Here is a 14,001-nt window from a genome sequence, read left to right on the forward strand (position 1 = left end):
AGGATATTTCTCTACAAATCATCCTTGTTTTTGTTAGTTATTTATTTAAAAAATATTTGAGCTCTAAAAACGAACATCTAACGTTACGGAGAAAATGGTTGGATAAAAAAGGATTTCCGCACTTATAACATTTTGATTTTTTAATTTTCAATTAGTATTCAATGATATCGGTACTTTTAGTAGAGGAACCGAGGTCAATAAAACCTTGGCATAAATACGAGAGGATGAGATCTTGACATGAGTAAAAGAAGTTGTGTGACTGAACTTATATAATTTTTTTGTTCTTTCGTAAGCCTCAAAAGGTGTCGTTAATGATAGAAGGTTACTACCACTATACGAGACTAAATATAATCAATTATGATATAATCAACGGTAACTAACTTATTTTTTTTACTTTTTTTTTTAAATTCACTTAAATAATATAAAAATATATTAAAAGGGGTCAGATGTAATAAAAATGTCTAAGAATTGTTTAACATGTTAAACCTTTATTGTTCCTTGGTCAAACCCTTGTGTATTGGTTGATTTTGATATACCAACATGTGTTACACCAATATATATCGATATTTAGTAGACGAAGCTTTTAGGGGGAAGCTTTTAAAAAGGAAGAAGATAAAAGAAAAAGAGGAGATGTTAGAGGAAAAATGAAAGAGAAGACATTGTGAAAGAAGAGGATAGAGGAAGATAGAAGGAGAAGAAGAGAAGGAATTATACTTATGTATGGCAAACTTTTAGATTTAGTTAAAATTAATTAAGTTGTGAGGTATTTTTACATTATCCGATCACAAAGGATTAACCTAGAGATAATATCATATAGGTCCCAAAGAATTTGTAAAAAAAATTTATTAGCTTAAGAAAACGAGTGACAAAGAAGTCTCGATATCTCATAAAATAAAATAACTTTAGAAGTAATTTAGCAAACACTTAATGTATTAGAGAGAACAGAGAGAAAGAGAAAAATAAGGACTTTAAAATATAAAAGATTAGTTATAAGTCCATAAACGAGTGACTTGTTAGGAAGTTTTCATATGTCTTATGTACGAATTTACGAGTGATTTTAAGGTGTTAAGATAGTTGATATTTTGCACTATATATATATATAATATATAGAAAACTAAAAATAGATTATTTTGATATAGTTTTACCTATTTTAATGAGCTATTGCCCTACAACTTTAGAACCTATTCATACTTATATTTTTCAAGCAATAACATAGAAAAATAATATAAAACATGTTACTAAATATTTATACAAGCAAATGAAAATAATGAATGATTTATTAACAAACGTGTTAGGCGTGAGATAACCGTCCATGATAGGACGATGAGTCATGGGTTGACCCGTGAGATGGCCACACGAAGAGAAATGAGAAAGGTAGTGTTCTTGGTGAAGAGGATTCATATTGTCTATTTTAAGATTTGAAGACTGATAATATATGATGCCCTCGATCAATACATGGCGTCCATTTTGTATCAGCAAACCATCGATCAATGGAAATAGCATTTACAAACCACCATTTTAGCTTACGTTACTTGCCATGCCAATACTACACGCCTCACCAACCAAATCCAACGCATCAAACACTCCTTAGTTTCTTGGTCGTCTAAGAAGACATTAGACTTTGTGATCACCTCAATCACAATGTCATGAAAGGCTTGTCGTTCCACTTGCCTACTCAAATAAGAACACCTCGATTCCTCGCTTTCCCCTTCATTGACTTTGACTTTTGGCCTAGTTTGATCCCCTTGTTTCCCTGCAACTTCCTTGCAACCTCTGACTTTTGTGCTTCCAACGCATCAACAGACCCTTTGTCATGCACTTGAAATGTCAAAGTTAGGAGAAGAAAGAGCCGATCCACCTAAAACTTCAAACATGGCTGTGAGTTTGACTCCACTTTTGACTTGCACGTTCCCAAGTCAGACTTTGGACACATGAATCACTCCCCCCTCCTTCAAAGTCTCGGAGGTAACCAAAGCTTTAAAGTCTGATCTCCCAACACTTCTCTCTTCATCTCTCTCCTTTGAACTGCTCTTTACTCTTCATGGCCTCTACCATGGTGTTCCTGAGAAAAGCCATCACTGTCATCTTGCTTCTTCTGCTTGTCTTCCTCCATCCGTCCGCAGCCGCCGCAAGGCCTTCGGGTTACGGTCCTCCGACGAACCGACGTCCGTGCGACATGGCGAAGATGACCACCGTTGGCTCAAGAACGGAGACGGAGAGGTATGGGAAGATGTTCTTCGTCAAGCTTCCAAGAGGGGATTTGCCACCGCCTTCTGGTCCGAGTGATGGATCCAATGAGACCAAGAATTGAATGGAAGAACAACTCTGGCTTCTTCTCTTTGTGTTCCTTAGGGTTTTTGTTGCATGCATATATGCACACAAACATATACACTCTTCTTGTTGGTTTCTTATACATGCAAATAGTACAGTAGAAGGGAGATTGAAAGCTGTATAATAACATTTGTGGCATGTTCATTTTTGATCATATGAAAGCATAAAAAGTATGTCATTTAAAGATAGATTTGTTGTTGTCTAATCTTTATTCATGCGTTGTTCACATGCACACCATCAAATTAAGATATGATTTGAAGTACAACACACTCTCCAAGTTAGGTGGCTAACTAAGATATATGCTTTTGCTCTCTTTTTCTCTATCATAATGCCACCATCAACAATAAAATGTGATCCCCGTGACGTGATGTTATTTAATGTAATGAAAATTTCTTTCAAAAAAATAATGAAATGTGAAGTGCAAGTTCACATGCACATATTATGCAAGCATATATTAGATAGTAATATGGTGTACATCAACATATAATAAATCCAAAATTATCTTTGGGAGTCATTTATGAATGAGATGTGACCATGTGTTTGTCCATACCCAATGGTCGTGCCCATGGTGGCCTAAAGCCAATGGACAAATGAATTAGGACCTCATTTTGTACTGTGGTCCTAAATTGAAGGCATTCGCAAGCACAAAATGTGTTTTGTTGTAACCTTTGATGGAAGAAACGAGGCACAAAGTTAGGGTGGTAGAGATTGAATTGGAAACAAACAAGGTTGCTTAAGAGTCTAAATGTTTTTTGGGTGTTGAAAAATCCTTGAGATGGGATATGTATCTACTCAAACCTAACTAAGTATTCTATGTACTATAACAACACAAATCTATTAACACTCCTGTCTAAAAATTCTAAATCAATATGGAGGGATCGATTAAAAGTAATAGTCCAATCGAATAAAGGACCAAACGTCAAATGTACACCAAAAGAAAACTAGATGGATAATAAAGTAGAGAAATGAAAGGGAAACTATATCTTGTTATAAGACATTCAATTCACCCTACTCTAATATCTTATCTTATCTTATACTCAAGAAGTAAGATAATATGCTTATAGCCACATAATTAAATTGGAAAAAAAAATCTAGTCATCCTTCGTGTCCTATCTTAGTTTGATCGACCGAAACTAGTGTCATTAGGTCGAATCAAGACTCATATCCTAACCAAATATTTCGAGTCAAATTTGAGTTAGGAATTGGATTTGTAAAAAGTTAGATCAACAAGACTTATGGGTTTGAGACGGCGATTCATACATGTTTCGAGTTAGGTTTCGGGTTACGAGGAACGATCGATTTAAATCCCTAGTTTAGCTATTGATTTTTTTTTCTTTTTTTTGTCATAGAATTAAGAAGAGTATGAATTAGTCGTACTATGTATTGGCTGTTGACCGAAATATTAACTTAAGATTTTGGGTTGAATCGATGTACAATCTCTCCTTAAAATAATAATAAAAATTTGGCACAAGCTCAGCCTTGAAATCATGATAGGAGAGTGAGCTCCAATTCATGGCAAGAGGTGAGTTGCATTGAGGTGGACATCAGTTCTGGTCCCCCTTCACATGAAATGTGATCTGCTTCAGCCAGCTTGGTTTTAGTTTCAGAGACGAAGGGGTGCAATGGAGAGCAGTACTGAGAGTGATGCAATTGAGATCACATCCTCACACTGAGCTGTAAAGTGGTGAGCTCTCAATGAAAGGAAAACTCAGAGAAGAGGTCTGCACTCTTGTAAAGAGCTGTTCTCCTAAAGCTATGATAGCAGGAGAATGATCAAGTGGAGCCTCCATAGCACTCTCTTCTTGCATTAGTGACATTGGACCCTCTCTCTCTCTCTCTCTCTCTCTCTCTCTCTCTCTCTCTCTCTGAGTATATTTTGCAGGTATATATCAACTTTTAGACTCAGCTCTTTTAAGGAGGTAATGTAGAGGGATTGATCTGAAGATAGTCCTACCTCTTGAGGTATATTGTATGATGAACTTGACAGGTAGTGGAGAAACAACATCCAAAGCTAATATGTTAGAGATGCATCTGTTGGCTTTCTGCACTTGTGCTTCTAAAATCAACTCACTAATTTATCTAGAACTAAAAGAGAATTTTAATGATACATGTGCCTGTTCTACTGAATGTAATCCACAGTATGCATCTCTCCTGCACATGTTTACAAGCATATCAATAATTCAATTCAACATAGTGTCATTCAGACCAATAAAAGTTTGGTGATCTATGTGTTGTTGCAGGAGCAGCCAGCTTCTGTTTATGACAGACCAGTTTGCTTTGATCCTGTGGTTGATGTTGTGTTATGGCCAAAGTCATGGAATCTATGAATTCCATCCAAATTTAATATACTTTCTTTTTTTCTTTTCCTTCTTTCTCTTCAGCAGAAAAATGGGTAGCATTATTCCATGAAATAACTGGAAAAATGGGTAGCATTAATATCCAGCTGCTGTTTATGACAGACCAGTTTGCTTTGATCCTGTGGTTGATGTTGTGACAACCTTCTCCTCTAGCTAAAGGAAGAACTCTGAGAACATAAATTTTGAAAAGGTCCCAATCTCTGGCCTAATGATAGCATAATCTCTTCAACTTTCCAGGTAAGAAAGCACATGAGGGTGCCTCTTTGGCACCTTAATTAAACTTATCATCAAGACTCATTTGATGCACACCATAGAAACTATATTCCTTTAGATGTGGAACACTCCTTTAATGTGGTTGGTTTCCTGTAGATCTCATTCTGCTAATAGGAAAAGGAAACCTATTTTGTTTCTTTGGCAATTTCTTTTGCTTTTAAACTCCTGATATACATGAATTCTAACTTTATAATTTGCAGAAAATTTTGCATGCATAACACTCACTAAATGACATCTATTGTTCTGATTCAGGAATCCTTTAACAATAACTGTAATACAGTTGGCTGCAAGAAAACTTAGCATCTGCAATCTTTTGGTGGTCTACCAGCACTCAATGATTATCTTCGTTGCTGGTATTTCAAATTCTTAGAATCCTACAAATGAAAGATGAGGAACTGATTTCTTTGGATCTTGTAATCCATAGATGGCATTTTCTTCGTCCATCTACTCATGGGTTTGACCCCACCATATACTTACGGACGCAACCCCAACCTTTGGTCTTCCTTACATCCCAATCTCAACTACCATCTATATCAACCTCAACTCCAGAAAACAATGCATAAAGCTATTACCATACAAGACCTCCACATCACAGAGACAAAGGTCCTTCTTTGAGAGAGGTATAGTTTGATAGAACTAGTTTTACTCCTTCATGTGTTCATCAACTACTTGACAGTGAAGGATAGGATTCTGAGGTCATTTGTGTGTGCTATCTCCGTGAAGGACATCCTTGTGAAGATTTCAGTTGTCATAGATGGGAAAGTATAGGTTTTGGCTGTCTGATATGATGTCAAAGTCTTGGTTCTACAAGCTTAAAGATATGGGAAGAGGAAACAGAAGCCAAAGCATTCATCGCTCCATGAAGAGAAGCCAGTCTTCAGCAACAACCGCAGCTTCCGCTGCAACACTACCTCCGGCGACACAGCAAGACTGCCTCCCCAACAGAGCCTCCTCCTACATCCCAAGCAGAAGAAGAACACCAAAACTCCCTCGCTCTCCCATCAACATTAAGGCCTCAGACACCCACTTCCCTCCAGGAGAGCCGAAGACGCCGAAGCGGAAGACCCGAAGAAGGCCTCTCAAGCCATGCGCCAGTCATGACAATGATCCTTGTAAGCATGTAACCACAAGCTCTTCCACCATGTTCAAGGAGTATGAGGACTTGGAGGTTGTATCGGAGCTGAAGCTCGCACCAATCCTGACCAAGCCAGTGGAGAAAGAAGCACGCAGGGCTGCAGCAAGGAGATCGGTGTCGGGAGTTCATGGAATCAAGGTGCGGCAGAACTCTCCAAGGGTGGGAAGCAGGAAGGCGCAGGCTGAGAGGAACCACAACGCCGCAGCATCCGAGGCAGCAATGCGGCGGAGAGCACTGCTATCCGAGAACTTTGTGGTGATCAAGTCATCCTCGAGCCCCATGAGGGACTTCATGGAGTCGATGATGGAGATGATCGTGGAGAACAACATCCGCGAGCCCAAGGATTTGGAGGAGCTGCTGGCCTGCTACCTGTTCTTGAATTCCAAGGAGTATCATGAAGTCATCATCAAGGTGTTCGAGCATATCTGGTTTGCTCTTGGTGAAGTAAGAATGTGACTACATATCTGTGGCTGCAATTAAGAGTTGCAAGAGAGGATTTGTAAGGTTGGATTATACTCCAATAGTGCAGTAGTTTCTTTTTGAAACTTGTTGGAATTGTTCTTGTATACATAAATCTCTCCTTTTTGATTGCATGCTTCTGTTCCTGAGATTGGTTGAAATATCTTACAAGCACATCATGATTCCTGTAATCATCAATCATCATATGGTAACAACATAATTGAATTAATTCACCCAGTCATCATGTTTCATGATGTATTGTAAATGAACTGATAAGTCTCATACCACATTAATTTTCTAACTTAAGTTTGGTGTATATATATATATATATATATATATATATATATGTGTGTGTGTGTGTGTGTGTGTGTGTGTGTGTGTGTGTGCAAGGGAGTAAAGACAAATTTGTTTGGAGTTTTTTTGTTGTTTGAAAATGAGTGGCCACAATCAATAATGAATTAGTCATGTTCTGGACATCATTACAACTAAAAGATCAAAGAGGACAAGTTGGTCACCCATTCTGTATGTATCCAGTGGTCCAAGAAGTTTCTGGACACCTACATGCAAATCCAATACTCTCTCCTCTCTCTTTCTCTCTCTCTCTCTCTCAAATCTATCAGACTGAAAACTGTGGGAAGTGTCCCCTTATCCAAATTAAAGCATAAGAAGCCATGTAGGAAGGATGAAGAAGAGATGTTGTGTTTGTCAGTGGGACAACTTCAACTAAAGCTTTCGGAAGAGAACACTCTTTTACACCCACTTCATCACACAGTCACCCCTGTTGTAGTTAAATTTCTTCTAATACCGACCACTCCACCTTTCGATGTGATCAAACTTCTTTCAACTCTATTCCACCAATGATATCTCAACACAAGAAGTAATTCTTTTTTTTTTTTAATTTCAAAGCATATTTCTTATATTGTTGAATAAAGAATGTTTATAGAATACATAAGTTGTTTCTTCAAGTTCGCTGAGACACTCAATTCTCCATCAATTCCATCACACCCCCCATCGTCATCGACCTACTGATAGATTAATGAAATGGATTAGACCTTTCAAGGCATGGTGGAGAGAGTAGAACTAAATATTACAATGGGAAATGGATTCTTTCAGACCTTTCAAGGCTACAGTCCATATAGTATGTTTCAAAGTTTCTTGTTGTGTCCCACAACAAGAAAAAGAGGCTTTCAGCAAAGCAAACCACAAGAGGGAAGCATGAATGCAACAAAAGCTGCTATGCCCATGGAATGCTTGCGTACCAGGCAGTGGACTTTATACCTTCAAGGATGATCAAAACAACAAAAAGGTGTCAGCCTTGAGCCGCATGAAAGAGGAAAGAATGGTCAATTAATTTAGGTTTCTTATGGACAGCACTCACAGCAGAGAAGAATGATCCCTCGAATCTGAATTCACCAGGCACCCATGCATTTCATATCTTCCTTTTTAATTCTTTGCTTTGCAGCACATATTGTACAGGCTAGGAATCAGAACATAGTTTACGGGCTGGAAGTCTCCCAGTAGCAGAATAAGTAACTTGAGCATGTTGGAACTGTTAAAATCCAGAGAGATTTATGCTTCATGTTTAACTGAAAATTTATATGTTAATCTTGATATGCTTAGATAAACAATGCTGGATTACTGCTCTTTACTGAATGGTACTCTGAATTCATTCACAAGCTTGTCTCTGTTCTTGAGTTCATTGCAAGTTGGAAGCAAGAAGGTCTCCAGTTCCTTGCAACATTACAGAACATGAACATTAGAGAGCCTTATAATTGCCACAAAACTGAAATCGATGATCATCTACCGTCCGAATCGTGGATTCTTCTCCGGTAGGGACATCAAGGGATGCAGCATGAAGGACCACGTAATAAATACCAAAGACAAAGAACGAACTCGAAGCTCTCTTATCTCATGCAGTATTTGGTGGCTCGTGTGGATGATCCAGAATGTAGGAGTCCTCATTTCTCTCACTGAGTTCTTCCTAGCTGCAGAAGATGCAAAGATATGGAGTTGTAAGTGTAGATGATCAAGATATTAGCAATCAACTCTCAACGACAAGTGAAGAATTGGATGCTGCAAGTCCAGTTATTATACTACCAAGCGACTTAATATGAGATGCTTGTTCAAGCACACTTCTTAGATCCAAACTTGGTTGAGGTCGCAGACAGAATGAGGTCCACAGTGTACAGGAAAGAGGCCATGAATGGGCAAGACAAAATGGAGTTTGAGAAGATAGCATAACTAAACCAAAAACTGCCAAATAATACTGAGAACATAGTATCAGTCCTTGTTGTTCTTCTGGTTCCTGGAGGTCCACAAACATATGTGGTGTCCACAGATACATCTTCCTCCTCTTCTCTTCTCTTCCTAGCACTAGTAACCAGTTGCAGGAGTTAAAAAGAGTGTGAACCTGAGGGGAGAGGATGAAGGTGAATGCTTCATCTGTCCCTGTATGAAGATCATATGCCTTGGGCCCCAAAAGAACAGGTTGCACCCTGGCAGATTCATTCCTTTTCTTATATGAAACACATTGCAAGCCTTCAATAATAGTTGACCAATTATGGTTCTTGATAGTTACGGGGGTCAAACCTGCATCATTTGATATAATAAAAAAAATATAAAAAAACTAATTGTCGACCGGTAATAATTCTTGGCTCGATCGATAATTATGAGGTCAAACCTGTTTCAGATAACTAAAAGGTTAATTCTAAACACATCTTAAGTAATTTGCATGGAGGTGCTAAAGATTAATGAAAGGCAATGAAATGTACAGGGACAAGCCCTCATTTATTTGATACAGCGGAACAGTGACAACACACACAAGACTTGCATACGAGAAAACTCGTCAGGGAACAAGAAGGGCACATCAGGCAGTCTCTTCATCGAAAACTTCGCTTGCGTATTTCCAATTTATAACCTTCCAAATGTTCTTCAAATAATCTGGCCTCACATTTTTGTACTGCCACAAAGCAGAAAGTTGATAAATATAAACATAATACACATGAAGACAAAGGTCATGACAACAATTCCTAGGAGAAACACATCAACATCAAGAACAGTGAGGCATCAAAGCAAGACTGGGAATGCTCCAAAGACAGGGAAGTAGACTGACGTTGCATAAATGAACTTCCAACAATCCAATGATTGCATCATCACAGGTGATCAGGTGCATTAATAACAGGAAAACTGATCACGAGATTGACATAATTGTCTCTTTGGCTAGAAAGGAAAGAGTTTACATGTGAGCTGGTGCTAGTTGAAAACTTCTTTGCCAAAGATTGAAGAGCGGAAATATTCCTTTCTAATTCATGATGGACAGAGCAACTTATACTCCATAATGGGCAAGGTAGTTTTGCTGTGTTATGTAATAACATGAGTCTTCTAGTATCCACTACTTCACTATAGCTTCTTACTTAAAGTGAAAGAGCATTTCATGCTCTTGACCATAATAAAAAAATATGACAAATCAAGCTATTGGTGAGAGTCTTATGCACTGGATCATCTTGTTGTTACTTAAATCATGGATAAAGTATTTGACATATTTTAATGATAGTTACATAATTTAATATTATATAAACATTAAACGAATATAATATATTTAGCAAACTGTTTTTTTGCAAGAAAAAAAAAGTATTTTCTTCATATGTAACTAAAGTTCATTGTTGCATGAGCTTAAGCTAGATAACTCAATTGGCAACTATCTTCTAAGTCCAGTATGAAGTTGATTTCATGAGGTTATAACAAAAGATACATAGAGAGCTATGTTGTTTTAAAGGATCATATCAATCTGTCAAAGAAGTTGATGTGAAATTTGATAAGATCCTTTTCTAGAAACTTTCGTTTTGGATTCCTGCACAAAAACAATCTAGTCACATGCTAATGAAGACACATGTATGCACGAGATCACACATGCAGAAACAAGAGCATTCATAAATGCATGTATGCAGATTCTCCGTACTAATGCAGGATCTTGCAAGCTTCCAAAGAATGATTGCATCTCTATGGACCTATTTCTGCATGCCTGGCAGCCTAAAAATAACAGGTGGTAAACATATAACAGTAGAGGTCAGTATGTACCTGCAGGTAGTATGCATGTTCCCACACATCAATGCCCAGCAAAGGAACCAAGTTTGCACCTTTGGTCACTAGTGGATCCTGTAAATAAAAACAGTTAGCCAATTGTCTTTGGACATATACACAAAACAAAATAAAAATAAAAGACTAAAGCATAAAAGACAAGAACCAGAGGCTGGAAGTTATTAAAATAAAAGCAAAGTTACAGCAAATTTTTATTTAACACATTGAACAATCATAAATGACAGATAACAAAATGGAAACTCATGTTACATGTCTGAATCAGAAGTGTTTGGTTCAAGTTGGCAATATAATTACAGGCAGGTATCAGCAATCTAGCCACAGTATTCAGGTGGTAGCCAGTAGTGTTTAGAGTTCAATGGAACAGACCACATAAAAGAATGTGAGTTTTACAAAAAGAGATACATAAATATATCTTAACTCTCAACAATTTAGTCGGCTATATCAAGTAAGTTGTGTCAAAGCAATATTTTGTATAGCCTAGAATTATTATTCTAATCATGTGTTCCATTTTAGGGAAATCAGCCTGAAGTAACCAGTATTTATTTAGTTAGTTATTGAATGATGATTTTTTTTTTTATTTTGGGCTCTTTATTGGACAATATAGTTGGCAAAATCTACTATGATTTTAGAAAATTGGTGATATATATTTCCCAAACAAACAGATTTAGAAAGTTAGTAAAGTGGGAATAGACACCTTAAATAAGCCATCTTAGACCAAATATTTAAGTTGTAAATCCCCCATAACCAAAGGTTTTAGTGAACCACAAAATGGACACAGAACTTATACTTAAAACTGGCCAATCCAACTACTAGCTGCAAAACAATTTTAGACAACTAGTAGGCCATGCATTATGTAAAACATAAAAATAAGCTCCTAAAGCATAACAATGTAAATCCGCATGGCACAAGGTCCTTATGTTTATAACCACAATCTTCTACTACATGGATCATTTCGATCATATCAGATTCATAGACTTCAATTGTCTGACCAGATCATATACCAAATAAAAGAGCAAAATTCATGTCCTTCAAAACACTAACAAACTTGGAGGAAAAAGCTTTTCAAATGTGCCACGATAGCACTAAAATACAACTGCAAAAGTTACCAATGTGTAGAGAAGAAGCCTTATAAAAGTGATTATGTTCAAATGTTCAATGATTAAGGAAATTCCTCCAATGATCCTTCAATCATTCTTTTTTAACCAACCAAAAATGAATAACAAGGAACAAAATTGGCTCAGTTAGACTGGCTTTAATGTAATGACAAGCACAAGGAACTCAAACCATAAAAAAACCTAAAGCTTTGGGGGATAGAAGTATGTTACTCTGCAGAACAGATTTTACCTGATTTGCAGTGGTTTCAACACAGAGTTTCTTACTTCCCTTATCCAGAGCTAACCACTGTTCCAAAGTAAGTCAAAGAGAATGAACAAGAAACAACCCAACAGATACACATCAAAAGAAATGGATCATTTGGTTGACTAAATAAAAAAAAATAAAAATATAAACAAACTCACCACCCATCCAGATCCCTGCAAAGCAGCACCTTCTGCATTCATTTTCTGCACCAGAGCCTCCAAAGAACAAAAGTCTGTATCGATTGCCCAACCAAGTGTGCTGTGTGGAGGCTCACCCCCACCTTCCTGCAAGATCATTTCCATAATAACATTTGCAGAATTATAAATATAAAAGAACAAGATGTTCCATAAGCAATAAAACTGGTGATGCTCCTCTTACATTCACAGGCTTGAGATTTTTCCAGAAGATCGAGTGGTTGATATGACCTGAAAGAAAATATCAAAATACATTGTTGAAATAATTCAAATCAAAACACAACAAAAAACCAGTCCTCAACTTCAATGACTTTCCAAGTGGTACCTAGATGGCCTTGTCCAGCAGATTATTGACAAATGTAACCATGAATCTGTTGATTCAGGGCAATATTATCTAAAGCTCTGATGTATATCAGTGTTGATTCAAGTATAATCAACTCTGATGTAACGAAGATTACCAAATCTTGACAATCTGTCATGCTCCATATAAATTATATGTATATATGTATTTATATATGTATATATGTATGTATGTATATATATATATATATATATATATATATATATATATATATATGTGTGTGTGTGTGTGTGTGTGTGTGTATACATGTATATGTACATGAGTATATATATATGTGTGTGTATACATACATACATATATACATACATATATATACACATATATATATATATACACACACACATAGGATCTGGAATCCCATTGACAGAATTGGGGCTGCAGTCTTGTCACCTCAAAATTAATCATGGAAGATCTTAATAATAGATCAGCTCCATTAAACATAATATTTGATGTTTGAAATGCTATAATGAAAAATAAAAATGGAAGTAATCTGAAATACGCATCAAATGAAGAAAATAAGCAGTTCCAGCCGCACAGTGTATATTTTGATTCAATCAACACCGTAGAAGTATCAGAATAGGTTGAGTTTTTATATGTACTCATCTAACAATATTTAGATCAAGGCCAAATCATTCCAATAAAAAATTAAATCGTTCTACATCAGACTTTCGTGAATGCTTTTTACACTGTTTGTTTGTAAGAGTACGATGACAACTACAAATTATAATCAAACCATATGACACATGGATTCTAAACGTCTTGATAATTGTAGATTATGTTCAACGGAGTTGGTCTGTGATTTGGATCATATGCATTTGATTTTGAGGTGATGGGTTGAAGATCTCAGTCCTCCCGGTAGGATTACATATATAAAATACGTAAATAGATAAATAAAAATATAAGTGAAATCTTGACAGAACAATCAGAACAGTCTAATGGAGGCTACAGGCGGCCTATAACCACTAATCCAACTCAGATCCAGGGAACACAGAGATAAGGAGAAGAGGAAATGGTAACAGGCGAACCTCCACCATTGAACTTGATGGCGCTCTGCAGGCGAACGACCGCGGATGCGTCCCCCTTGGCCACAGCCGTCTCGAGCTGCTCCAGGGCATTGTTGTAGTTGGTGACGTACGCCTGGTGATGCTTCTGGTGGTGGAGCCTCATGATCTCGCCACTGATGGCGGGCTCGAGGGCGCCGTAGTCATAGGCTAGGTCCGGGAGGGCAGCAACCGTGAGGCCCCGCGCCTGGCGAAGAAAACACCGATCTCCGGCGGCGATCGGACGGAATCCAGAAGCTGTTGTGAAGGCTTTCTTGGAGAAGAGGGTTCGGAGAGCCATGGCCGATCGCCCACAAGCTTTGGGATTAAGCCGAGGTGGTGTCACCCTGGCTCCTATTATACGGCAAAATACTATGGGCAACGTCTCAACCAT

The 14,001-nt window shown here is 37.4% G+C and overlaps 2 protein-coding genes across 2 annotated transcripts; one reads left to right on the forward strand and one right to left on the reverse strand.

Moving 5' to 3' along the window:
- Positions 1-5,498: 5,498 nt before the first annotated feature.
- On the forward strand, positions 5,499-6,704 carry LOC103995406 (transcription repressor OFP1). The gene is made up of 2 exons (XM_018830159.2): positions 5,499-5,581; positions 5,685-6,704. The coding sequence occupies exon 2, from the start codon at positions 5,716-5,718 to the stop codon at positions 6,550-6,552; it is 837 nt and encodes a 278-aa protein (XP_018685704.2). The 5' UTR covers positions 5,499-5,581; positions 5,685-5,715; the 3' UTR covers positions 6,553-6,704.
- Positions 6,705-9,306: 2,602 nt separating this feature from the next.
- Positions 9,307-13,971, reverse strand: LOC135587977 (superoxide dismutase [Mn], mitochondrial-like). The gene is made up of 6 exons (XM_065079871.1): positions 13,593-13,971; positions 12,391-12,437; positions 12,171-12,296; positions 11,998-12,054; positions 10,633-10,710; positions 9,307-9,514 (listed from the first exon to the last, which is right to left on the reverse strand). Exons 1-6 carry the CDS (start codon positions 13,906-13,908, stop codon positions 9,422-9,424), a joined length of 717 nt encoding a protein of 238 aa, XP_064935943.1. The 5' UTR covers positions 13,909-13,971; the 3' UTR covers positions 9,307-9,421.
- Positions 13,972-14,001: the final 30 nt, after the last annotated feature.

The sequence above is a fragment of the Musa acuminata genome, chromosome BXJ1-8 (assembly GCF_036884655.1).
Source record: "Musa acuminata AAA Group cultivar baxijiao chromosome BXJ1-8, Cavendish_Baxijiao_AAA, whole genome shotgun sequence".
In the NCBI taxonomy this organism is placed as follows: Eukaryota; Viridiplantae; Streptophyta; class Magnoliopsida; order Zingiberales; family Musaceae; genus Musa; species Musa acuminata.